Source organism: Neolamprologus brichardi, chromosome 4, assembly GCF_056152115.1.
Source record: "Neolamprologus brichardi isolate AB-2024 chromosome 4, ASM5615211v1, whole genome shotgun sequence".
NCBI classification, from domain to species: Eukaryota; Metazoa; Chordata; class Actinopteri; order Cichliformes; family Cichlidae; genus Neolamprologus; species Neolamprologus brichardi.
The window spans coordinates 10,331,228-10,358,939 of record NC_142107.1 but is presented as its reverse complement, the minus strand read 5'-3'; the positions used below and the strand labels follow the sequence as shown (position 1 = coordinate 10,358,939).

The 27,712-nt window shown below is 40.6% G+C and overlaps 1 protein-coding gene across 4 annotated transcripts; it reads left to right on the top strand.

Moving 5' to 3' along the window:
• The first annotated feature begins 1,563 nt into the window (after positions 1–1,563).
• On the top strand, positions 1,564–27,144 carry arhgap17b (Rho GTPase activating protein 17b). Of its 4 annotated transcripts, none has more exons than XM_006791498.3 (21): positions 1,564–1,928; positions 6,768–6,807; positions 15,135–15,239; positions 15,976–16,052; positions 16,282–16,393; positions 16,635–16,711; positions 16,832–16,934; positions 17,165–17,233; positions 17,386–17,467; positions 18,185–18,312; positions 18,890–19,001; positions 19,087–19,168; positions 19,277–19,357; positions 20,735–20,848; positions 20,973–21,064; positions 22,057–22,192; positions 23,018–23,296; positions 23,918–24,042; positions 24,119–24,502; positions 25,429–25,480; positions 25,975–26,114. In XM_006791498.3, exons 1-20 carry the CDS (start codon positions 1,876–1,878, stop codon positions 25,434–25,436), a joined length of 2,259 nt encoding a protein of 752 aa, XP_006791561.2. In that variant the 5' UTR covers positions 1,564–1,875; the 3' UTR covers positions 25,437–25,480; positions 25,975–26,114. The 4 variants fall into 4 exon arrangements, with proteins under 4 accessions (XP_006791561.2, XP_035763884.2, XP_006791560.2 ...); XM_035907991.2 differs by having other exon boundaries at positions 25,429–25,474; positions 25,975–26,076; XM_006791497.3 differs by lacking the exon at positions 25,429–25,480 and having other exon boundaries at positions 25,975–27,144.
• Positions 27,145–27,712: the final 568 nt, after the last annotated feature.

Sequence of the window (27,712 nt, the reverse complement as noted above, 5' to 3'; positions counted from 1 at the left end):
CTTTTTTTCATGACAGGGGAAGATTAGGACAAAGCAGGGTGTAAGGGCACTGAATGCAGAGATGACGTATTACCTGAAAATGAAAAGCTCAGACTTGTCTGTTTTTCTTTCCCCCTGAAGGTCAAATTTCTTACGTGTCTTCTCAGAGCACAGTGTTTACCTTGGATCACTTAAGTTCACTTAAATTTCATGACACGGCACAGCTCATTCATTAAGATGAAAAGGTTCCTGTGTCACAGAGGAGAACTGAAGCTATTGTGCACATGGCAACAGGAAAAGCAACTCAAACAGTAATGCTGAGTAGTTTGCAGTTTCTTAAGGTTTCTTATAGTTTATTACAATTATTAGAACTATTTGTATTTATAGGATAGGTGTCAGCCTGCATGTCAGCAAAAGTGAGACGGAAAGAATATGTGCGTGTGTGTGTGTGTGTGAAAGAGAGACAGTGAAGGTAAATGAGTTTAAATACCTGGACTCAACCATCCAAAGCAAAGACAGAAGAAAAGAGTGCAGGTAGGATGGTAATGATTTGTGAGGATGAATTGTGGTAGAAGGATAGTAGCAAAAGTGAAAGGGCAGGTTTACAAGAATAAACCCCACAGAATAATGAATTAAAGATAATTTAGTCCAGTAACTGATTTAAAAAAGGTCATTTTCCCCACAGCAGTACATCACAGTTTATACATAGAAACTATTTACGGCACTAGTTGTTCTTTAACAGCAGATAACCACATTTAAAGTACCTTTAACAGAGTTTGACAAGTTTTCAGCTCAGGGCACACAGGAATGATTGCGTGCTTGCTGTAATTTATTGGGATCATATAGCCACTATCAGTCATTGCTGTGACAAACAGGGTCTACAGTTCCCGTAAAATGATTGCTCCTCAAGCAGGAATGACCATCAACAGCCCTTCTAATATAATCAAGGTGGGGTGGTGCTAAGAGAGTTATGAGCTCTTTAACAAGGTTTTAGCTGGGAGAATTACAACGGCCTTGACTACCATTCATTCACATTAATCCCCCACACCCAGACAGGCAGTCGTGCCATTATGAGTCTAATAATGAAACTGATCGGTGAAGGAGAACTGCTGAACAAAGCCTTTGCGTGACAGGCACAAGGTGGCGGCAGATCACTCCGGAAAACTCTGTGCTGGTTGGTGACGAACTGATCTGAAATCAGACAGTTAGTCACAATCCGGGTGAGCAGTGACACGGACTGATCCAAACAAGTTGTATAATTTTCTGCTATTGTTAATTAATTCTTAATGGCTTTCGCGTGCATCACAACCACGTTTTAAAAAAAAATATTTTGGCACCACACTACCATACATACTACTGCGGTTATGAGTTTTTGTCACGTTTCTCTGATTTGTCATTACTTGACAATCATCCCCGATTTAAAACTGATATTTATTCTGAAGAATTCATCCCCACGTTAAAGCATGTGACTTTGCAATGACCAAAGTCTTTTTTTTTCTTCATGTTAAGGTATCACATGTCACCACGGGGCCCATGCGGCTTACAGTGCGGGAAGTAAAAGCACTTCCTCCTTCCTATCACAGCTGTAGTAGAGAAACCAGCCAGTCTAACAGGAGCGCTGACATTCTTGGCAATGGGGACCCTGAAGGTCGCCCGCCGCTGTTTCTGCTCACTTCCCAGCGCCTCTTAACGGTAACGGCCGATGTCACCGGGTTCAACCAGGAAAACTGTTCAGTTTTTGTGACTAAAAGCGGTCGGAAGTCAGGTCTTTGTAGCACAATGGCTGCGACGTAGCGCAACTTTTTTTCTTCTTTTTTTTGGTGGATGATCGACAGCGTTCGTTGGTGGCGCAAACTTTTTACGGACTTGTAGGAAGAAGCTCACGAGACTTGCAACATGAAGAAGCAGTTTAATCGTATGAAGCAACTTGCCAACCAGACTGTTGGAAGGTAGGCTACATAACATTGTTGCAACGTGATGTCATACATTATTGTGTTAGGCCAGCGCTTCTAATTTATGTCTCCCTGTTGTCATATGGCTGGTTTTTATTGTGGGCGGTGTCGGAGGGGCTGACCACGATTTTGTGTGATTAAAAAAATCTGGAGAATTTCTAAAGGTTTAGATTGCAGTGAAATTGTGTCAGAAGCACACAAAGCTTGTCCAGATACCAGAACAATGTTTTGTTTGTTTGTTTGTAAACAATACAAGAAGTTTGAAAAGTAGATTTTCCAGATTTGGTTTAAAAGTATGTGGCTGTAACTGTGGGAAAACATCTGAATTTACTAGCATTAAGTAAGTGGATTCAATGGATAAATGGCTACAACAGATTTAAAAAAAATCCTTATTAATAACCTTATAATCAAATGTTCTTTTAGATTGTATAATCTATTGAACATAAAACCATTTTTTGATGAGAACAAACGGCTCTCATCTAATCTGCTGTAACAGTTCATGTACTATGACAGCTATTGCCTTTAATAAAATAATGGCTCAAATGTAGGCTAATGGAGGCAATGAAAATATGATGTCTTTCTTTAAATAGAGATGCCCTGCTTAGGATGCATGTGATACTATCAAAACATACAAACCGCATACAATAAAACAACAGTGGCAAATATTAATAAAGAGGCATCACTGTAAGGGATGGAGAGACTTAAATATATGATAAATAGATAAATACAAATATTTCTATTTGCTCTCTATATTGCACTCTTTTAGTGTACTTTAAGGAGGCCTCAATTCTGAATTCACTTTTGTCATCAACACCTATTTAATTAAGTCTGTCAACAGTCCCCCTTGCCCTTCTGTGGACCCAACAATGACCCCACCTTTTACTGCACTATGTACTCACATGTGCAGTGGTATATGTTCAGTTACAGGGTAGCATGTGCTCACACGCATGTTACCTGATGGGTGTTGATAGGGCAAACTACGTATACCATCCTTCTTCCTGCGTCTCTGATTCAGTGTCTCCATTTGTTGCTGTATTAATTAACCAGACTGCTGTCGATTAGTTTCCAAGTGATACCCTGCAAGTGCTGGCCTTGGATTCCTTGCATACATGACTCCACATGTTGTTGTGTAAGAGCAGTAAAACTCAACTGAGCAGGCAGAATGACAGCTTGCATACTGAAAGGCAAAATAGTTTGCTTGCACACACCCACTCTGGATTACTGCTGGGCGAGTTTAACATGCAAGAAATCCTCGGGTGCCATTTATACCACAGCTTAAGTAAGAGTAGGTGGGAGCTAGAAAATAAACAACAACAAAAAAAATCACAGCAAGAACTCAAGTTAAATTAAAGTTAAATGTTTACCCCCCCAGTCTTTATGCTACACATGATCACACATCATAATCCATCAAGTGAAGTTATAAAGGTCTAGATTAGATCTCTGTCACAGGCTCAGGGGTAAAACAAAAAAAGGTTTTCCTGCTAATAAATGCTCCAAATACAATTTGACAGAATTGAAATTAAGCTGGCTGTGAACATCTAGTTCATAAACCAGTAAATCTGTGTCCACCCACATGAGAGTTTGTGATGATTTGTGGTTTTCTGTTTGGCCCAGGAAAGGCTGGACACACACACACACACACACACACACACACACACACACACACACACACACACACACACACACACACACACACACACACACACACACACACACACACACACACACACACCGGTTTTTAGTTTTTGTGGAGTAAGCATTTATGTAGCTGTTGACAGCAGAGGCATGGCAGGGTTCGGGCCGCCATGCAGCCACAAAGTCGTTTTTTATAAAAGAGGAAGCCAGATTTTATTTGCATGTGATTAATAAGAGGAAGCGATTCAATTTAGATGCAGTTGCATTGCGGTAGAAGATGGCAGGGTAGCGTGTTTTTATAGGACATGCTTACACAGTGTCCTTTACTAAAACGAAGTCAGTGAAACATGATATGATCCATCTCTGCGAGCAGCTTTTAAGATTTTGTGTGTTTGTTTTGGTCAGTTTTCCTACAGGTGCATGTTTTACAATTACAGTTGTCCTTCACCTTTTTTTTTTTTTCCCAAGGTCCGGCTCCAGCTGTCTGTTTTTTTTTTTTTTTTTTTTTTTTTTTTTTTTAAAGAACAATAGCTTCTGGCTAGAGCCAAGCTGCACTCCACTCCAGTTCAATCGATTCTAATTCCATGTTGATAGGAATCTAAAGATTGCTCATGCAGCTTTTTCCTTCAGAGACAAGCCTGTAAAGCCTAATTTTTAATGGCGTCATATGGATCCATGTGGAGGTATTCTAGCTGCATTACTAACCATGTTAATAAATGGCTTGTTTTCAGTTTCTGTTTACTCAATACATTGGAGTCACTGACTTGTATCCATTTGTCTATATTCTATTTTAAATCAGTTTCTTCTTGGTTTGGGTAAAACCATTTTGTAGCTGGGACATCTGATGCTGACTATGTGGAATAAATTGGCAAGAAAAATGCACACATTTGTGTAAATATCTTTGTGAAGACACTGACTGACCCTCACGCTAATCGTAACATAAATATAACATTAAAACCAGTTCTTCACCCTCAAGCAGGCCTTTAAAGAGATGAGAAGATGTAAGGACTAACGAAAAGGTCCCCGCTTTTCCAAAATGTCCCGACTGCATTGGTTTTAAATCTCATTAGGATGCTTTGACAAGTACACATACAGGTGTGTCCCATCATCCAGACCCTAGAGATATTTAATTAGATGGAAAATGGAGAGGCATATATGAGGTACTTTTTCTGGTCTTATTGAGCACATTCACTCACACAGCTTCATTCTAGAGACACTGCTTTGCAAGACGGTCCTGGGCATTACCATAGACTAATCTTCCTACACAAGGACACGGAGAACGTGCAAACTTCTCACAAGAAGGGCCTACTCGGGTTTGAACTCAGGACTCTTCTGCTGTGAGCCACTGTAATGCCTCACACTAATATCTGCTCAAGGGGGGAATTTGAGTATGTATCTTGAAAGACTTTTCAGCAAGCTAACTGAACCCGTAATCTTCTAATCAGTGGACAACTCGCTCTACCCCCTGAGACATAGTTGCATCACTATCAAATAATTCCTTGAAACCAGAACATTTTTATATTTTGAAAACTTTAATCAAAACTTCTTTTTTAAAAAAACAAAACAAAAACGTTACTTAAATGATCAAATAATAACTGATAATTTTTTTAAGATGATCAACTATATATTTAACATTATTTATGAAGAACCAAAACTAAGTGTGTTCATTATAGAGAAGTTAGACTATATAGACTGCATATGGAGTACTGAGCAGCATAATTAGCAGCTCAGAGTAAAAGTTGTCTCCAGAATCATTCAAAAAATGACTTATTCATTTTATGCTTTGCAAAGTTTTACCAATGTGAGTTGGAGCTCGAGACAGCAGACAGCCACCACAAGCAGTTTCGCTAAACAGTGAGAGTATTTCAGGCATGAGTGAGGTAAGCCTGTACTGCATTTTGAGAGTGTAATGTGAAGATCTTATTTTTGTGTCCCACGTCAGTATTGGGTAATAATTCTTGCATGTGAGCGGATTATTTTATCCCGTGCAAGGTGTAAATCTACTGTGTGTTTCTTGGCTGGTGCTGTTAGAGGGTGGGGACAGGCCTTCAGAAATTTGTGCAAAAATACACAACATCTGTGTATGTGTTGATGGATTTATTGACGGGGAAACCAATCACTTCTTTGACAATCTCACCAGCTGAGCGAGATGTAAATCAAATGGCTAAAGAACAGTTGTTGATGTTTAAAGGGTTTGGTTTTTTGTCAGCATTTCCTTATATATTTGGGGGAGCTGTTGTGCCATAATATTTTCCACAGACTCTACTACAGTTCAGCATGTATTTGGTGTGTTTCAGAAATCAACAGGCCACCTGCCAACTTCCTCCTCACTTCATAGTAAAAGGCACACCTTTACGTGTTGCCATAACAAACACGGTGCAGATGACACCTGGGGAAGTGTGTTTTTTAGACCAGGAGGGGGATCAGCATTACATTTATGCATCGATGTTCAACATGGTTGTACAAATCCAGTTCAGTTTTAATTTGTATAGTGCTAATTTACAAAAACAATCCAGTCAAGGTGGTTTTATACTGCAACGTAAAGGCCCTACAATCACACAACCTTCTATGAACCAACTTTTGGTGACAGTGGGAAGGAAGAACTCTCTTTTAACAAGAAGAAACCTCCAGCAGAACCAGGCTTGGGAGGGGCTGCCATCCACTGCCTGGGGGTACCAATAGTAGCAAATAAGTATATCATTATAACAACTGATTGTAGATTTCAGCTTATTCTGTTCACTTACTGCAGGCATACAGCACAGAGTGCAGACTGGTTGTGCTGGAGATTGTGCTCAACTTTGGTGGTCTGTAGAGTCCCAGAGTTTATTTAGCAATAGAGAGCTGTACACAAAAAGCAATAAATGCACTATACGTAAATAAGTACAAGTGCATATAATGTCAGCATCACTAGTCTCATATTTCACCAACACCACCAGGAGAAAAAGGAGAGGAAAAACCCAAGCACAGCTCATAACAGGCCAGTCAGGTTAAGATGCCTGCAATGACACTGCGTGAAGGAGGTACACCTGTTTTTACTACAGTGAAGCCTGAGGAAAAAATGAAGGCAATGCCGGATAGTCGTAAAATGCAATAATAACTCTCTTGTGCAAGCTTTTTGTGTCTCACCTGTATTGCTGTAGGACACGGGTGTGTTCTGTATGTTCTCAGTCTTTGACCACTGGCCTTTGTTTCTCTTCACAGGGCTGAAAAAACTGAGGTCCTGAGCGATGACCTCCTGCAGGTAAATCTTATTTTTTACTTACTTTATGTCCAATAGTTTTTATTATCTTTAAAAAATTCCATTTGGCAGTCTAATGAGAGGTGATAAGCATTTATCCTCAAATGTGAACAATGCTGTTTTTAATGGTGGTAACTGGGTAGAAGAATAATAAATACAAACTCTAAATGTCATAGAAAGTTTTCTCACATCTGTGGTTTAAGAGACCTATATACTGGTGCAGCTGCATATTTCAGCAAACTCAAGTTTATGCACATGTACAAAAACACCGTCAGGATGTGACACGACTGAATGCTTTTTTTAGTCCATCAGTTAAATGGCTACCAAGCAGAGTGTAATAGTTTTGTATTTTCTTATTAGTTTTTTTTCTAGTTTTAATTTTCATCAGTTTGAAAATGTTTAGTTTTACTTTAATTTTTTATTAGTTTTAGTGTTGATCCATTATGTGCTATAGTACTGTAAACATCCAGAGTCTAAATAAACATGTTTTCACATCTAGTTTTAATTTTTAGTTTAGTTATATGTAACTATAATAACCTTGCTGCCAAGCCTACCTGAAAGTCAATGTAACCTTCTTTATTTAGAAAAAATGTAACAGTGCTTAAATGCAGTGAATTTGTCTGCATGATGTTTCATAGGCAACATTAACTCAACTACTCATTACGCCCAAGCTATGCAGAAAATCATCTCAACACACAAAACGTCAAACCTTGAAACAAATGGGCTACAGCAGCAAACCACACTTGTGTGCCGCTCCTCCTATGAGCTAACTGAAACTGAGGCTATATCCATCCTGCCTTGTATTAACAGTTCAGGCTCCTGGTGATGGTGTAATGGTGTGTAGGATATTTTTTTCGCACGCTTTAAGTCCCTACCTTAGTAATGTCCATATGTGTAACACCATAGCGTATCCATGTCCTGTTGGCTGCTTCCAGCAGGATAACAGCAGGGTAGCTGTATCACAAAGCTTAAATCGTCTAGTTTCTTATACATGAGAATGAATTATGCAGTCACCAGATCTCAATTCAATAAAGCACCTTTGGGATGTGGTGAAACAGGAGATTTGCATCATTGATTTACATGTGACAAAGCTGTGTGATGCTATCATGTAAATATGGAACAAAATCTCTCAGAAATGTTTCCAGCCCCTAGTTAAACGTATACCATGAAGAATGAATGTCATTCTGAAGGCAGTTTCTTAATATGACTTCACATTTAATTTTCCTCAAATCTGTTAGTCCAGTAAACTCCAGGGCCTCACTGGACTTTATTGTTGAACCCCTATAACAGTTCAGGTTTTGCCCACAGCACACGATAAAATATGTTGACACTGTGACTGGGTATCTGCCACCTATGAAAGATGTCCTGTTCACTGCTTAACCATAGCTTATTTTATGTCTGCGTGTAAAACCGGCTTGTTTAGATATAATTTTCTGGTAGAGTAAAATACGGAAGTTATCAGAAGACTTACAAGCTCCTCTCAAAAGCTCTGTTAAAGCAATCATGCCTTTGCGCCTTTGTTGATGCCAAATCGGTCTGCAGTCTCGGAGTATAACTACTGCCATTAAAACTTTACTGGCTAGTCTTTCATTCAGCATTGCCTAGCCAGCTCAAGGGTTTGGCACAGCAGAAGCGCCTTATGGTTTTCCACTCAAGGCAAGCTCTGGCGATTCTCTGTTATCTTGAAATTATACTTGATGTGCACTGTAGCGCTGTGTGGCGGAGGGGGATGGGGAACCTCTGGCTAGTGAAACTGTGAGATCACTGTTGGGAAAATGGTGTGAATAAATATGACAAACTGAGAGGAATAATTCATGTTCAGGGAAGAAAGCAACTTTTGTGGAAGAAGTTAAAGATGAAGACGGGGGAAAGACTCACCAACCCCCATTCTGTCAAGGAAGTCATAGTTCTATGATAGTTAGCAGCTGACCGCTGAACCCCATTCACACAAAGTAGTGCATAAGACGCATTTCTGATTGATCATCGACCTGCGACCTAGGGTGCCCTGTGCACTCATAGAACTCACTTATGATGGAAGATGGTGTTTTTGTTATGGATAAGCCATGATTGGCAAAGACATCAAATAACAGAGTGACAGGAGCTTTCTGCTGCGTTAGGCATTCCTTAAGCTCCGGCTCTCAGCAAGGAATGTAATTGGCAAACGATGAGCATAGTTGAAAACTCATGTCAGAATCTGTTATTTTTTTGCAAATAACGAAGACCTCGTATATACGCAAAGAGTCTGTTTTCAGATTTGCTGCCTGTTTAGTCATCTCCATACAATGTGTAGCTGCTGCACTACTGATTCACATAGCAGTGAATCAGTATCGCCATTGTAATTTAATCACACTGCCTGGAAAAGTTTTTTTTCCCTCTTTCCAAACATGAACAGAGAGAGAATAATTTTTCCTTTCCCCTCCCCACACTCTTCCACAATTGCCTTCCCTGAGAAGTTCAAATTGAAATTTGACTCTATATGACTTCTAGTCTTTTCTATTTTTCCATAGTCGTTTGCATTGGCTAAGGCATTCATCTTGTTTGGACACGTCCTGCTTCAGAGGGGGAGTTGAGGCTGCTGTCAGACTGGATTGTATCTCTGCTGCCTTGCACACACTGTGAGTGAGCACAGTGAGCAAGGCTAGCGCTGGGCCCATGCCTAAGTACTCAAATTGATATGAGGGCATGATGGACTGATAATTGATAACGTGTAACAAGCAAGTGGCTACCAGTGAAACGGCTGGTGAGGAAAAACAAAACTCAGGTCTCTGTAGAAAGTTCTCCAGCCGGTTGTCTTATCTTTGGATAAAAAAAAAAACTAAATTTTAAACAACTCCTTTACTATTTCATCACAAGCTAAATGCTGGAGGAAAACTGTCTTACCCCTTTGTCATATTTTCACTCTAACGTGGAGGACAGACACATTTTTCTCACATAACTTGTGAGACTACTCCTTTCAGTCAAACATGACACTTTGTTTTGTTTTTGCATTAAAGTCTCAATTCGGCTCAGTCATCAGCTCGTCGAATAGTAAACCGGCCTGCCAACAAGGTCAGCCACAGCGTCACCTGCCAGCCGGCAGTTAACCAGCCATTCAGTCCAATCCAGAAAACATGACTGCATCCTGTGTGACTCACTAAATGTTCCATGTTTTTTTTGTTATGGAAGGTCAGAGGTTGTCGGCTCTCTCTATTCTGATTTCACTGCTGTTTAGGGGGGAAAAGTTGGCAAGTAGACTGTAGGACTGTAAACCTTTGGACAGCTAAGTAACTGGAGAGTGGAAGTGCTCATTTCTGTTCTGTTAATTGTCTCTGTGTGGGCTTGTTTCTGCCTATGATCAGGGAGTGTTCCTGTCTTTTTTTTCTTTTTTTCCAACTCTTATACTTGGAATCTCTCTGCTTCCTTAATGGTGGCTCTTCCTGATGATCCTACAAGTTTCAGCCCAGAGACAAACTTATTAGATTTTGTTACCACACCATTTATTATTTTAATACGGTTCCAGCCCGCACATAGCTTGTCTCTGCTGTATTACCACTATAAAGAGTTAAAGATATGCACATCTCATTTATTTATAAAAATACTTCAGAGGGTTGTATGAAAACACTTTGTCCCCCTTTGCAATTCCAACAATTCCAACTTTACCACTTGATGACTTAGGCATGCTACTGAAACCTCCATTTAATTCCAATATACTGTGTAAGTCAATTTGCAACCCACCACCATCATGTCTGAATTAATAAATCCCATATCTGCTGGCCTTGATGCCTATTCTGTGCTGTAGCGAATCTTAGCAACTTCCTCTCATATTCTTTCTCACTTCGGATTAGAGATGGACCGATCCGATATTACGTATCAGTATCGGTCAGATACTGACGTAAATTACTGGATCGGATATCGGAGAGAAATAAAAAATGTAATCCGATCCATTAAATATCAAAAAAGCACCTCACAAAACTTGCGACATGGCGTAACTCGGCTCATAACCGTAGCACGTTGCAGCAGTATGCCTCACGTGATAGAGCGGCTGTGTGTATTTGTAGCCTTGCTAGCAATGCAGCATTTCATCTCCGAGGAAGTTAGCCCAGAGAGAAGTAAAGCAAAAGTGTAAGCTCATCTCTGAATGTTTGTAAAGCATTCCCGCGTTAAACTTAACAACCGATATATGGAGCGACTGCCTCTTCTCTCTCCCTCCCTCTCCTGCTGCTACTTCAATCATGAAACTGATCAATGATCAGCTGATCGGCGTTTCTGTCACAAGTCCATCTCTCTTGTTTGTTTTTGGCCCACTTCGCGCCAGAAAGAGGAAACCAGCGGCTGAACAACATCAGCACGTTTAAGCTTGATAAGCTGTTGTTAGAATTTATTTTTTTATGTAGCTGACGGCTGGTAACTGTGTAGGGGCGGATCTAGCAAAGTTCAGCCAGGGGGGCCGATAGGGCATTAACAGGGAAAAGGGGGCACAAAGACATACTTTTCTTTCTTATTCTCATTTAAAATGTCTAGCCTTTAATAAATAATTATCCGAATCTTACACCCAAAGTTTTAATCTGATGTAAAATGTATAGAAGTCCATTACTGTATATATTAAGTCTAATATACCCTAGTAAACTAGTACTTTTTCCTTTGGGAAGGTACGATCTGTGCAGTCTGCAATTCTGTTGAAGAAAGATGTTGAATCTATTTAATTATTCTTGAAAAATAATTAATTTCTGTGCATTTTTTTTCACACTGCATCAAATTAAAGTTGATTACGTCAATTAAGCATCATGAGGTGGAGGGTGGTTCCCTATTTTTTTTTAATCTTTTTTTTTTTTTTTTTTGCTGGGAGTTTGCAGCCCTATTAGTTAGGTTGCTTACTCTTTAAAATACCAGGATAGGGAGGATGGAGTAGGTTTATATTAGATTGATCAGTATTGCTGAACTATGAAATATTTTGGGTGCAGTGTATTTTTTGCATACAAGTATAACAGAATAGCTTTAGTGTTTTGTTTTTTTTGTTTAACTTGAGTATGAACTTATACAAAAATCAGCAAGATATTAAAAAACACAGTTTTATTGATTAAAAAACACACTATATCAGATTCATATCAGATTCATATCGGATTCATATCGGTATCGGCAGATATCCAAATTTATGATATCGGTATCGGACATAAAAAAGTGATATCCTGTCATCTCTAGTTCTGATCAAGCAAAAGAAAAGTTTGTGAGGTTTTTGTGAAAAAACACTTTGCAGTTTATGACAAAGTATTTTATAGACAAGCTTGTAGAATATCTTGAAGTCTGTCCCAAGTTTATTTTGGTGTGCTCTCACAAAAAAGAAGTCAATAAACAACCAAATGCTCTAATAACACTAGTACTGTGATTATCCAGTCTTTTCAGTCCACAATACCGCCCACTTTGCAGTCACTCAGGTCTTTTTCTTCCTTTCTGGCCAAAAGTGTTGGAAGTCTGGATGCAATTGAACTGGAATCAGCTGAATAGTGAGTGAATCAATTGGATCCAGGCAAGGAAGCCAAGTCCAGATGTGGTTTGGCATGCTGCAACAGCTTCAGGAAAGGAGGAGCAGAGTAAAGGGAGGGTGGAGTAAAGCTGTACGAGTGTACGGGAGAGACTCAAACAGGGCAAGGAGATCAGTGAATTTGGGAGGATGAAAACAAAGGAAGAAGATGGGATCAGACAGCAAATGAGCAGCTCTCAGATCTAGCGCTGCAGCTAAATGTTTATACTGAAACAGGAAGAGGAAGTGGATACTTATGGCAGGCAGCTAGTTGGGTGAAATATCAGCATGTTTTAAACTCTGGGGAGGAAAGATTTCAAGCCATCTAAGTTTATGATTTCATAAGTCTTTTAACTTTCATTCAAAACTGCTCAGTTTGTTTGTTTTTAAATTGTGGCAGACGCATTATCTACTAAAAGACACTGAAGTTATGTTTTTACAGTTTGACCATGTTGGTGATTATGCAAGCTTCAGCAGATTATAATTTTTTTTTACTTCACATAACTGCTGATCATTTACAGAGTAAATTCTCTCTATAATTGCCATCTTTAGCAAACTTTTCAAACCCACATCTGGAAGAGTCAGGAACTAAAAACTCAGCAGAGCACAGTAATTCTCACAACGTCACTAAAGGTACCTGAAACTCTGCACTGATGGTGCATTTGAGGACAGTCTGACAGTAGAGAGTTATTGGGCCAGTTGTCTATACCAAGTGATGTAAAATTCTCCTTTTATGTTTGTTAATTTCTTTATGTTTGTTAATCACTAATAATAGTAATTGTAATACTAACTGTAATAATAAAATTGTATCCACTACAAGTTTCTAAGCAGACTTTCCAGAAAATGTATTGAATGCAAATGTGTATTTGTCTGTGGGAGATTTACGTCCTAAGAAGAACATTCTGAAGACACTCAGACCTCTACACGGGGGATACCAAGGCGTTCCCAAGCCAACCGAGAGATGTAATCTCTCCGCGATGTCCTGGTTCTTCCCAGTGGGACATGCCTGGAACACCTCACCCAGGAGACATCCTGGTCAGATGCCTGAACCACCTTAGCTGACTCCTTTTCTACTCTGAACTTCTCACCTCATCTATAAAGCTTTATTTAGACTTCTGTGGGAAATTTACATCCTAACTTGCGTAGTAACAAAAAACTCCTTTTATCCCCACACAGCAACATTCCACGCAAACCAAGTGTTTTGTGGAGTGTGTCGAGCCGATGCGTAGTCACAGTTCTCGGGATGGGCACATCAGGTTACTTAGAAGGTTGTGGCGTAGGGCTAAAATGGGGTTCTGGTTGTGGTGTAAGTTTCGACATAGATCTGGCGCAGAAATATAATTCACAATTTGGGGTGAGCCCGGCCACCCTTCAGTGGAAACTCATTTCCGCCACTTGTATCCACAATCAAGTAAGATTCTTGGTCATTTCCCAGAGTATGTGACAATAGGTGATCGACCAATAAATCAGCTTGGACTCTCTCTTCACCACAACAGACAGGTACGGCATCTGTATCACTGCAACTGAACAAGTCTTAACAAGACCCCAAGATAAATAAACTCCTCCACTTGGAGCGATCACTCTATCCTTTGCCAGCTGAGAACCAACAGACTTGGAGGCGCTAATTTGCATCCCATCTGGTTCACACTCGATCACAGGCCGCCCCATTTTTAGACTCGAGGTCATCGCTCAGTGACGCTGACAAGACCAAAACCAAATACTAATAGGAAAAAGGCACAAGAAAATATACAACATAAGAAAATCTAGCGTATCATCTTTGGGTCTTGCCACGCCCAAACACAACTTCAAAAGTGTATTTTTGTAAGGTCTTCACCAAGTGACCTGACAGCCTTGATACCCACAAACCACAGTCTCCATCAGTCCATCGATATAAAGTGTCTGGCTACAGAGGAACTCTCAACCTGATTTCTGGGACATGATGGTTTTTTCTTGGTGACTCAGTTACCGAAGGCCACAGTCCCACCCTGGTGCTGGAAAAATGAAGCAATAAAATACAAGATTACTGTCAACTCAAAGTGTAAATATGTGTTGGTAATCCTGCTGTGTTCTTTGTAGTTGCAGATCACTGTTGTCTTAATTTTCAGCATTTTTATCCAAATGTTGCACATGCTGTCGCATTTGGTGATTGTGTTTTTCTTGGCTCACTTGTGTCCTGTGCATCAGGGCCACCGTAGAGAAAATTAGTCAAATCAGTTGGGAGCAGACAGCAAATGAGGGCAGAATGTGGAATCGTTGTTGCTGGCTTCAAGCCTCTTAAAATTAAACCGTTTTGTCAAGCTACAAAACGTATAGCATGCTATAGGGGGGTCATGGAAATGTGAGTGAAAGAGAAACAAAGACATCGAAAACCACTGGGAAAGTGTGCTTGATGCCTTCCATTACCAGTAGCTCAGGCCTGCAGTTAGACTGATGCATCTGCTTTCTTTGATAGCATCTCTCGCTTCCTGTTGTCGGTAAAGACTTGCTCTTGACTCTGATTCCTTCCATCTGGCTGTCAGAGCTGCACGCCGTGTAACAGAATTGGACAAACAACCTACAACTGCCGTCATATTTCAAAAACACTAGCAGGGTGGAAAATATGCGAGATGAATGTGTGCATGTGCAGCATCTGTATTTTGATTTGTAGCCCTCACCTGTGTTGTTTCTGCTGAACAGGAAGGTTAAACGGTCCATTACACTTATTTCCTTCATCCTTGTTTAAATCAGTTAGCTGATCTCTTCCACGGTAGACCTGTTTTGCTTGTTCTCATTTGATAACGCTGCAGTTTATCTTTTTTTTTTTTCTTCTTCTTTTTTTTGTGTGTGCCCACAGATCGAGAGGCGGCTGGAGCTGGCTCGTTTGGTGTCTCACAACACGCACAAGAGGCTGGTGTCCTGTCTGCAAGGTCAGCTGGGCACAGACACAGAGAAGAGACATGTAAGAGGCACCTTTTCTTTTTTTTCTCTGTCAGATTTATTCCATTATTTAGCTTTTTCATTTTCACTTTTTCATCCCATCATGTTAGCAACATGCCACACTTGGGATGTGGCTTCATTTACAAGAGCATAATTAGGATGAATCACTGTGACAGCCATTCTGAACTAGGGCCCTGCTATCATGTGTTTTTCTTATGTAACACATAGATATGACAGGGACTCTCCTTCCAGCTTCACTATCACCATTCGGCAGACCCAGCCCAAAGGCCAATAAAACTGACGCAACTCTGAAGGAATCCCTGTTACGTTGTCGTACTTTGATTACTTTTCTAAATTAAGTCATCTTGATGGTGCATTGTTTGACACTCCTGCAGGCAAAGTGAATTTAACAGATAAGCCAACGTGGTTGGATCAGTTGTCTTTAAACTATTGGGTAGAGCCACAGCAGGCAGCGTATAGATAATGAAGGGGAGAAAAAAATGAGCTGAAGCTAAGCTGAATTGGGGAGGGGGTTGTCTACATGTTTCCTTGATGCTGTAAGACCTGCCCTTATATCCCCGTTTTCGCAAATTCATATTTAAGTTAAATTTAAGTTTAATATGTGACGTATTTGGTATTTTGGTGTTTATGCAACTAATTTGAGTCGGATCCAAATCAGAAAAGAAATCATGTCAATGAAGTGAACGTTATTAAGTAGACTGAGCTGCTTTCTTTCTTTCTTTTTTTTTCCCTTGTAGAAAAAGCTGCCCTTGACCGGGCTGTCCCAGACCATGCAGGAGGGCGGCAGTCAGCTTGGAGAAGAGAGTTTGATTGGGTGAGTTTCCATCGAAAGACCAGTTTCAGCATCGTTTAAGTTGAAAATATCACCTTTAAATGGGCAAAATTGGTGAACAAGTAAGTGTTTATCAAGATCAGTGTAAAAGTATTTAAATAAAAATGGGATGTGGGATCTAGCTGAAGCTCTTTACATATGTTTTACTCGCTGTGAGGAAAAGTAGGGATAACTGGGATATTTGCATATATGTCTCTGTGCACGTGAACAGCAAGATGATGGATGTGTGCGGCGAAGCCGAGGGCAAGTTGGCTTTTGAGCTGCTGCAGCATGAAATGCAGATGGAGAAAGACATTCTGGATCCTCTCAACCAGCTTGCAGAGGTAAAAGCTCATGCATACAACCATTGATTGGCTTCTTCCTTTTAATCCCTTTAAAATCATGCACTATATTTTAAAAACAAAGACCCAGCAGCTGAGACGTCAAGCTGAACTTTGTGTTTGTTTGTATCTTTAAAATTGACACAAGGTTCTCACAGGAAAATTGCTCAAAAGTGCTCATTATACCTTTTGCAGTGCGTGTGTAGTCATGTCGTTCTCATGGCTCCTCTTGTTTCTCTCACAGGTAGAGATTCCCAACATACTGAAACAGAGAAAGCAGCTTGCTAAGCTGGTTCTCGATTATGACTCGGCTAAAACACGGTACATTCCCACACAGCCTGATAACAATTTTTTTTTTATTAATAGTCTTTGTATGGCTCCAATCTTTCAAATGTTTCCACTAACATGGCTGCGTTACTTAAATAATCCTTTGTTCTGCAGGTGGTTACAAGCGACCAAGTCCACCAATCCAGCCATGGCAGCTAAAGTTGACTCGCTCAAAGACGAGATGGATGAGGCACTCAATAAAGTAGAAATATGCAAGGTAGATTTCGTGTCGACTCTTTCCCATGAGGCCTGCTGCGTAAGGTTAGGATCATATTTGATGAACTGGCTGAACAAAGAAGGCTTTATAAGGGGGAATAAATCAGGACACTGATACTATGCACATTTTTGGACCGAGTAATTAAAGCTCATAGCTTTGTCATATCCATGTCTTCGTGAACAGTTTCTCATTGTTTACCATACACGTCATTATTTTGTCATTTCATGCAGGACCAGCTCTCTGCAGACTTGTACAACTTTGCTTCTAAAGAGGGAGACTATGCACGCTATTATGTGATGGTGAGTGCACCTCAGTTTACTGTTAATGGAAATGCAAATATGGAACGTTCCACTGTAACACAGTTACTAGGCGATGTGTGATAACCAAGTACTACGTTCACATTAGATTTGGTGTATGTGATTTTGTGTGTGTGTGTGTTTCTGTATAACAGTTATTAGAGACCCAGGCAGAGTACCACAGGAGGTCTCTGGCAGCTCTGGAAGCAGTTATACCCACCATCCAGACACAGCAAGGTGAACAATAAGACACAAAACATATTATTAAACATGTAAATAACATAAAAACTTCAACTTTGCTTCTTCTTTTTGTTGCTGATCTGCTGGTTTAGGGTTAGAGAAATAAAGAGTGGCTTGTCATCCTGCTTAACAGTTCTCACAAAGGACTTCACATTACAATTGTTTATTTTGTGGTCCCTTAGCAGGGTGTGTTGTTATAAATTTTGCAGGTTTTCTGTCTTATTGGCCGGTATATATCACAGTCTGATGTGTGTGTATGTTGGCCCCAAACTGTTGAATTTGTTTATGACAAGAAGCTTTTATCTCATTTGCGAAGTGCACTGCTTATTGCAACATAGTGAAACGACTCACTAAAATTACAGCGTCACATTAGAGGTTTTTTGTTTTTTTTTTTAAAAGTGTGTTTATATGAACCTTAGAATCAGCTTTCTGATGTAATCTGATTATAGATTTATTGTTTGTTTGGCCCAGATTTATCCGGATGAAAGCCAGGATAACCGGATTTCGAGTTGGCTTTTTACGTTTTCATGCACATGACAAAAGAGCAATCGTATCACACAAACATACCTGCAAGGACTTCATTTAAAAGTCTAAATAAAGAATGTGGTACAGCTGTAGAACTATATAAAAATTGTTGAAAGCTATGAAATTAACTGCAGACAGTTAGTGAAACGAGTGTCAACGCAGAACATTGCTGATGCTTGTCTCACCTAGACTCCTGGATGGAGAAGCCGGCATTTGGCACGGCACTGGAGGAGCATCTGAAAAGGACCAACCGTGAGATCGCTCTGCCGATTGAGGCCTGCGTAATGATGCTGCTTGAGACCGGCATGAAGGAGGAGGTACGGATGGAGAGATGGAAGAAGAAAATTGGAGACTTTGCTAAAGTAGGGCAAAGTTGAGGGTTAATTGACCAGAATATGGATTAAATTTGTACCCATCGACCTCCTGTGTGTTTGAACTGGAAGGACATGTGGGTCATGTGGACTGCATTTTAAAAATGATGGCATGTAAAGTCTGGAAACATCTGTAGCCAACTTGAGGTTAGCCAGTCTTTGTCCTGTGGGAATAAAACCTCTGTGTGCACACACAGGCATCTGTTACCCATTAGTATGATCGCTGTTGCACTCTTGAAATGAAACAGTATCACTAGACTCCCCATGAAGTACGATTCAAGACATTTCTAAATGGAAACAAACCTCTTCTTGCTGTGCATCTGTCTGATGCTCATCCTGAAAGAGTCACATCTCTGTTGGTAGCAAAAGCATTTCTCTTTACTTTTGCAGACATTCAGTACTCGATTGCATTACTTCTTCTTTTGTGTTACCAACCCAGACTTACTTCTTTAATTTTAGGAGAGAAACAGCCTCCTGTAACCAGGCACTCCTGTGACCTTGCTCTCCCTTATTTTCTTTCCAGGGTCTATTTAGAATTGCTGCTGGAGCTTCAAAATTGAAAAAGTTGAAAGCAGCGCTGGACTGCTCCACCTCACAGCTCGAGGGCTTCTACTCTGATCCCCATGCCGTGGCTGGTACTACTTCTACAAATCCACAGAAAGTAAAAACATCAGCTCCAGGTCTTTGTCTCATGGCATATATTTTGTTTTTGATACACAGGAGCTCTCAAGTCCTACCTCAGGGAACTTCCTGAACCTCTAATGACATTTAGCCTTTATGATGAGTGGATACAGGCCTCCAAGTAAGACACTGCACGTAAAGACACGACTCCTATAAAACACTTGTGCAGCACTAATAAACTTTAGATTCATGTGAAGTATGTTTGCAGTAAATGTTGTTAATGTTTCAGTATCTTAGACTCTGACAAAAGACTTCAGGCCTTGTGGGTGACATGTGACCATTTGCCAAAGGCCCACAAAGCCAACTTCAGGTACTCTATATTACTCTCTTTTAATTACTATCCTTTATGCCAGCCTTAATATTTTTTATAAATAACGCTGTTTTTTTGTTTTGTTTTTTAAATTTAACTTTTTTTGTACATGTTTATTCATGTGAGGAATTGACCAGATTTTGAGCCATCCCTCATTTCTTTATATATTGCCAGAAAAATGGAAAATTGGAGCTGTAATTTATTAAAACATTAGCAAAAGAGATATCATCATTATTCTTGAACAGTTCAGTCTGTGCTCTCTTAGAGTTCTTTTTTTGCCATTAAGTAGTCTTCACGAATACTTTTTGAAGGACATTCAAAGCTCTTCTTTTGATGTTGGCTGCCTTTTGTTCTGTTCTGTCAACGTGGTGTCTGTGTTGAGGTCCAGGCTCTGGAGAGATAAGTCCATAGTTACACTGTTTGTTCTATCCAGGTGTGGTTTTCCTGCGTTGGCAGCAGGTTTGAGATGATTGTTATGCAGAAAAATGAAGCCGTTGGCATTTGGGCACTTTTCAGCTGGTATTGCATGTTGGATCAAATCTGACAGTGCTTTATTTGTATTCATAATTCAATTTTGGCAAGATCTCAAACACCACAGGCTAAAATGCAGGGCCCCAAACCACAACAGATTTTGCAGTGGATTTCTAAGTGAATATTTTGTATAATTTGGCATACCTCCACATATTCCTATTCCCACTTCCACTGAGACCATTTCTGATGAGACTTTAATGGACAGAAGGTGAATCAAATGAATGGGACAGATGCATCGCTCAGATGCTGCATCAGGTCTAAAAACTCTGCTGGATTTTTTTTCAAGTAAATAGCTCTTTGAGAATCATCTTTTTGGTTAAACAATGGGAATAAATTGCCTTTGCAAAAGGCTGCTGGTAACAAATTGGCTCTACAGTTACAGCTTCTTTGTTAGGTGCAAACACAAAAGTGGTTGTTTCTGTGAGTTAAGCACCTTCTTTTTTTCCCCTTTTTTCTATGTCAGACTGGTTCAGGAGTCAGTTAAGTGGTTTAATACGCTTAACAAAAACAAATGAGTGGAAAAAATCGCAACATTAATTTAAAACAATGGCAAGAACATCTGGCTCCTTGAAAGCAAAATACTTAGAAATGAGGGTTGGCTCAAGACTTTTGCACAGCACTGTAGCTGAAAAATAGGTGCGTATTTCACCACTGTACCAGATGTTACTTTGATGCTCTAGTAAACCAGTTTACTGGTTGAGCCTCTCAGACCACATTCACAGCAAGGCCATAACTTTCTCAAGGAGTCAGAAGCCCACCAGGTTGGGGACAGTGTATGATTAAAGGTGGGAAAAATATTTTGGAGATATTTTTGGTTTTTTAAGGCAGTTTGTGTCTCTGTTGCAGGTATCTGGTGAAGTTCTTGGCTAAACTGGCTCAGGACAGTGATGTTAATAAAATGACTCCCAGCAACATCGCAATAGTCCTGGGGCCTAACCTGCTGTGGTCGAAGACAGAAGGGTGAGAATGTCGTGGACTGTTCACCTCACTTTTATGTCATTATTCTAAAATGCAAAGCGTGTCGTTCTCTTAGGCTGACTGACCTTCCTCCCGTTCTTATCTCCGTCTCTGTGCTCGTACTCAGGACGCTGGCAGAGATGGCAGCAGCTACATCTGTGCATGTACTTGCCATCATTGAGCCTATTATCCAACACGCTGACTGGTTCTTCCCTGAAGGTGAAACACTGTTGTTGTATTTGCAATAATTCTCCTTCTCTCCGTCTTTAAAAGGTTACGTAGAACAGTTTATTTGTGCATGCTGTTTAGCGTGCTTATTCTCGATGATATAATCTGCCTGAACTTTTGCAGTGTGGTAATGCGTCCGTTGAATGCTGCTGCAAAAGATAATATTTGCATAAATTTCCATTGTTGATTTGTGGAGTTTGCCAGCACTTAGTTTTCATGTAACAATGTTAACGTGCAGGCTCATCCTCTGTGGGTTGACAGTGGGTACTTTGAAAAATGTTGAAGCTCATTAAATTGATGAATAGTAGCTGAAACGGTTTCTCTCCACATTAGCCAGCAAGGCTAAGAGTCTGTAGCCATGCTCGTGGCTCTGTAGGATGTGGCTGAAGCTCAGAGCACATTGTTAACCAAATTCTAAAATTAGCATGCTCGCGCTGATTTTGCGAGGATAATTTTACCCAGTTCACTATCAAAGCTCAGCTTTAAGTTGTTATGATGATTCAGTTGTGGTTTCTATAATGAATTTACTCCTCTGTAACAGCTGATCAGAGGGTGCATTTTTAAAATAACTTTACTGAGCCTTAAAGAAGATGCAGAGTGTCTGTAGGTATCTGCTAGTCCTCAATTTTGTTAACTTGAGTGACTAATCTGGACCCTTTGACTCTAGTTTGGAGTATTTTTAATTAAATTATCTGGAGAAAAAAGGCTTGCCTTTATAATTATTGTGTGTTACTCTTTTTTTCAGTGAGGGAAATTGTAGTATTCTGTTTGTGTGTTAGTTGGCACTTATTAGCTGGTATGTGTATAAGTTATACACCTGTACGGTCTCCTAGAGTCAGCTGATTATAGCACACTCTACCATGATATCATGGCTCCAAGTGGCCAGTGAGTGATGTCACAGAGGCTTTGTGCATCTTTTGTATACAGTCTTCTTGCAAGCTGTAGATCATTTTTAATTTGCTTAATTTGCTTCTGTCCTCCAGAGGTGGACTTCAACGTGTCAGGCATGTTCTCCTTGCCCAGCCATCCACCCACCCCGGACCCCGAACCTCTCCTGGACAGGAAACGCCCCGGCAGCATGGGGCAGGACGGGGACAGTCACACCCCTCGTAAAGACAGGTACCTGTCTCGTCCCAACCTCAGCCTCAGCCTGCCCCTCACCCTGCCGTCCCGTCCCAAGACACTGAGCAGGCAGGAGTCGAGGGGCCCAGCGGTGTCGGCCCTTTATGTCGTGGCCAACGAGTCCATCACGGTCACTGAAACGCCCACTGAAGATCTGCCCAGTCCAGACTTCAAGGCTGTGCCGCAGTCTAACGTAGATCCCACGAATCCAGTTACTAATAAGTGAAATAAGGGAAATGATGCTTTGTGTGATTTGTGCACTACATTTGTTGTGTTTTAAGCTAATCCGTTATATTTTGCTGAGATTCGTCCGTAACATGACCATAACATTTATGAAACACAAAGCCTTTTTAATAATGTTTGGGAATCCATTTCTGTCTCAAGTATTTCTCTTGTGTTACTGTTGTGTACTCTTGTGTTATCTCCTTAATTTCCAATTAAAGCTTAGGTTGCACTGTAGGTTGCTGGTTTTATGTTTTGCGTGGGCTTGCATTTTTGTCATCTTTTTTTTTTTTCTCTATTTCACCTGTCGCCGCATTAATGTTGCAGTTCAAAGTTGTTCTATTTTAAAGGTCACTCATGTGGTTTTATGTCATCTTTGGGTTCTTCTTTCTGAACCGGTTTCGTTCCACTCAGGAAGTGGCGTCTCTTTCTGTCTCGACATCACAACATCTCTCACTGCTCTCGCTGGGTTCTTTCGAGGGGTTTTTTGTTTGTTTGTTTTTGTTTTCCTCTGTCTCTGAGTCTCTTGCTCCTTCACTCTTGATCTGATGGCCTGTGGTTTGCCCTCCTGAACACTCTCCCCTCTCCCCCCCTCCCTAGCCCTGTTAACAAACAGCCGGAGCCCGCTCCTCGCAGAACCAGCGTCTTAAATAGAAAGCAGTCACCACTAACCTTACCCACCTTCCAACCCCCATTACCCCCTCTGGAAGCCGGGACTCCTACACAGCTCGAACCCCATCCTCCTCCTCCTCCTTCAGAGGCTGAGCAGCCTGGCTTGAGTGTTGCTGGCGGTGGTGGTGGTGGTGGTCTGGTTGGTGGGGTCCAGGTAGCCACAGTGCAACATCAGGTTGTAACCCAGCTCAGCACAGACGAGAGCAGGTAAGGAGTGAGCTGAGGTAGCACCGGTACTCCACTGCAGCCAATCATCCGATCCGGAGCTCGCCACCCTTTGTTTGCCATGTATTTGATTAATTTGATTTACTGGACGTCACAAAAAAAAATCATGAGAATAAAAATGTCTATAATGTCTGCAAGTATTAAATCTGCTTCATTAATTAATAATGTAAATAAATGAAAAACACTGTTATGCTTTGCACAACTTTCCCCCTGCCCTCTGTTTGTGATGATCAACAGAACTCTCGGTTTCTGTTTATAAAGAGAAGCTGTCTTTCCTTCCTGTCTGCTCGTCTGTCTGGTGGTTTAACAACTTTGAAGCTTTGAAGACTTTGTTTTTTATGCATGTGTCTCATTACTGAACACTTGTTCCATCCGCTGAATGGACTTCTTTCATGATTTTTGCATCCCGTGCTTTCTTCGTGTGTTTATCGATCCTTTTGAGTCATTCTTTCTGTAATAACCTAATCAAGTATAATTATTCTTTGAATGGAAAGGTGTGCAGTTGGTTTTATGCATGAGCACTGGTGCTGCACTTGATCCTTGAATGTTAAGGGTGTATGACACGGAAATGGATTAATAATTGGAACTGTGGTGTTTTCACAGCCCGGCCCGTGAGCACATGTCCACCCCACCTCCGCAGAGGAATGGTTCAGCAGTCCATCTCGCTGTAGGAACCCCACACCCTCAGGGAAGCTCCAAAGGGCCTAGTCCACACATGGTCCGCAGAGGTGAGGAAATCTAAATCTGCTATTTTAGTGGTTTAATATAGCAAATGAGATCTAATAAGGACGTTTTCCTCTGAAGGCACCAAGAAGCAAGCCCCAGCCCCACCCAAACAGGCTAGCCCGTTCGCCTCTCAGCTCAGTAACACCCAAGCACCCGGTTCCCCGCAGCACCCACCCATCACGCCCCGTCGTGTCCACAGCAAAGATGCCCTAATCCAATCTCCGAGCCATCCACCCCCACAGCCGCCTACACCCCAACAAGCCCAGGGAGAGTCAGAGCACTCTCCCCCTAGCAGTCCCACCCCTCCTGACACTCCGCCGCTCTTCCACTCCGGATCTCTCCCTCGACCCTCGAGGCCAGCTCCAAAACCGAAACCCCGTCCCAGCATGCCACCGCCTCCGCAACCGGCAGCAAATGACAGCGGCAATAGCACGTGCAACTCGGCCTCCAAGATCATAACAGGTAAACCAGTCTGTGTCTCAGTTTCTTTTTTGTATAAAAGGTTTGCATCATCGACTTAAATGGTGTCAGCAATACAGTGTGGCAGAAATCAACTACTGCAACAAAAACATTGCTAAAATAAGTTGTATGTGTACATACAAAGCTTTAATCTCTAAACAGAGTAATCGTTGATTTGGCCACTTTTGCAGTGCAGTGGTTGCAAAGATGTGATTTTTTTTATTTTTTTAAATATATTTTTTTATTTATTAATTCATTTTTTGTTAACTTTAAAAACTCCACATAAGGGTCGTGCATTCGAAGAGCTACCAAGAAAAAAATACAAGAGTACAGAAGAATATGCAAATTAAATATCAACAACAATCTTGTGCAGTACAGTGATAAATTTGATGTGACCCCAGATAATAAACCACATAATAAATCATTAATCTGAAATGATCATGTAAATAACTGTAATACAGTTGTAGTAAAACTATAGTGCAATACAAATATTGAAATGTATATCTGCTAAACTGACCTCCGAGTAATGGTGAAGTATAATTTTAACTTAACATCTGACCACTTCCACCATGGTTACACTCCACCTTGGAAAACAATATAGATAAAAGATAATTGTTGTTTATTCAGACAAGTTTTTGAAGAAAGTTACCAGATCTACTGAAGAATAGATGTTTTCTTTGGTGTTTTTTGTTGTTGTTGTTTTGTTGAAATTTTCTTTGTGCAGACATTCCCATTATTGAACTCACTCACTTGCTGGCCGTCTGCTGGTACTATATTCACTTCTGTTATTGAGTGATTTCAGCTTCTTCTCGGAGCAGTGCTATATTTAGCTCAGTGGCTTTTGGTTTCACTGTCTCATTTTTGGCTCACACACTTACAAAAGAGCTGTGGTGATCTGATGCATGATGGCATATGTGTAAATATTGCAGATGTCTGAGCTGCGGGCCTGCCTGTAAGATGAGCTTTGTAAGGCAGGTAATGGTAAGGATCTGATTGGCTGATGCATTAACCTCGGTCTGTGTCTACTGCATGTGCATCTGTCTGGGGGAGAGAAAAGTAGCGTGTGTGGGCGTGCACATATACATTTATACGTAGGCTTGGTGCTTTTGTCCTAGGCTTTAGCTATGCTTTGCAACAACACTAACATGCTTGCAGTTTTTTGTATTTGTGGTTACTAACAGACTGTGTGTGTGTGTGTGTATTCTCTTGAACAGATTTTTTTTTTTTAATAACTTGCATTGCATTTAAAGATTAACACACCAAGGAAACTCTCATGACTGCCACACCAACTAAAAAGAGTTACTTAAGTAGTGCTGGTTAGAATAGATTTATTTATGAGAGCAATCCTTGGTGTCTTGCTGTGTGTGCGTGTGTGTATGTGTGAGTGTGAGCTCCCCGGTCTAAAACTGTGTGTCTATATATGGTTTGGTTTATTGATTTGTTTGCTGATTGGTTCCCTTCAACATCCTCTCCAGAAGGAGGCCTGGTTCTAAAGGGGATTGGAAGAGCCATCATTCCTGAGGTGATTGAGGACAAAGAAGGGGAAAGCTCTGCTGGTCAAGAGCCTGCCACCGCCACTACTACCACTAACACCCTCCCAGCCCTGAACCCAGACCCCAGCATCAAGACAGAGAGCACAGCTTTTTAAAGTCTGGGCTTGACTGTTTATGATCAAACATAAGACGGGGTAACTCAAAATGAAATCACTCCGGCTCTTCAAGTACCGCTCACATGATGTCAGAGTGTCGCTGGAAACGAATGGCTGCCTTTTCCTCTGCTATACTGACTCGCACCAGAAACCTCATCTTAAGTTAGTCGTTCAGACCACAAGGGCCCTGTCCAGCTATCACTTTCCACATTAGACGGTTTGCTCCACATACTGCTTGGGTATTCTCTGATTGGACTGCAGGGCCTTGTGAGGAACAAGGCTAGCGGGGCTTTAACATAAAACCTCAGCAATATCGCAGCTGGCTTCAGAATGCTGGTAAAGTTAATCTTTTTTTTTATTTTTTAAAACTATTACTATTAAATCTTCAATTATGCAAATGCTTCTTTAAAATGTGAATCTGGTTTTACCACATAAACCCAAATAAAGAAAAAAAATTCAGTGAGTAAATAAATTCCCTCATGTCCACAGCAATACTATGAAGGACCAAAGGAAATGACTGTTAGCCAAAGCAAACTGAGTTCAAATGTTGAGCCATTGTTATGGTTGCTAATGACCAAATATTTTAGTGTGAGTGCAATATAACAGTTTCTCTTCCACTGCTGTCCCATCCCAGCGTGCACAGACTGCCATATATTAGTTATTTAGGGCAGTTTTCAGTTTGAATTTTCTTCGATTTCCATGGACCTGATTCACAAAAATATAACAGATTTTTTTTTCTCCTGCTAAATGTAACTGATCATTTTTCTATCACACTCAAAAGCTATGACCAAACTCCAGCATGTGATTAAAATTTGTAGAATATCATTATTATTATTTTTTTTACTATGGCTCATTAGCTTTGCCTTATTTTCAGCTTTTTTTTTTCTTTTCTTTTTTTGGTTGTTTAAGCATTTTTATGGTGGTTCTTCTGCACAAAATGCACTGCGCAATGTGGTTTGTTTGTTTTTTTGATCTAAATAAAGATTGTTCAACAGTTTTTTATCTTGAATGATTTTTTTATGTCAAAATATTATTGCTCATACAGTGGGGCAAAAAAGTATTTAGTCAGCCACCGATTGTGCAAGTTCCCCCACTTAAAATGATGACAGAGGTCAGTAATTTGCACCAGAGGTACACTTCAACTGTGAGAGACAGAATGTGAAAAAAAAATCCATGAATTCACATGGTAGGATTTGTAAAGAATTTATTCGTAAATCAGGGTGGAAAATAAGTATTTGGTCACCTCAAACAAGGAAAATCCCTGGCTCTCACAGACCTGTAACGTCTTCTGTAAGAAGCTTTTCTGTCCCCCACTCGTTACCTGTATGAATGGCATCTGTTTGACCTCATCATCTGTATAAAAGACACCTGTCCACAGCCTCAACCAGTCAGACTCCAAACTCCGCCATGGCAAAGACCAAAGAGCTTTCGAAGGACACCAGGAAAAGAATTGTAGACCTGCACCAGACTGGGAAGAGTGAATCTACAATAGGCAAGCAGCTTGGTGTGAAAAAATCAACTGTGGGAGCAATCATCAGAAAATGGAAGACATACAAGACCATTGA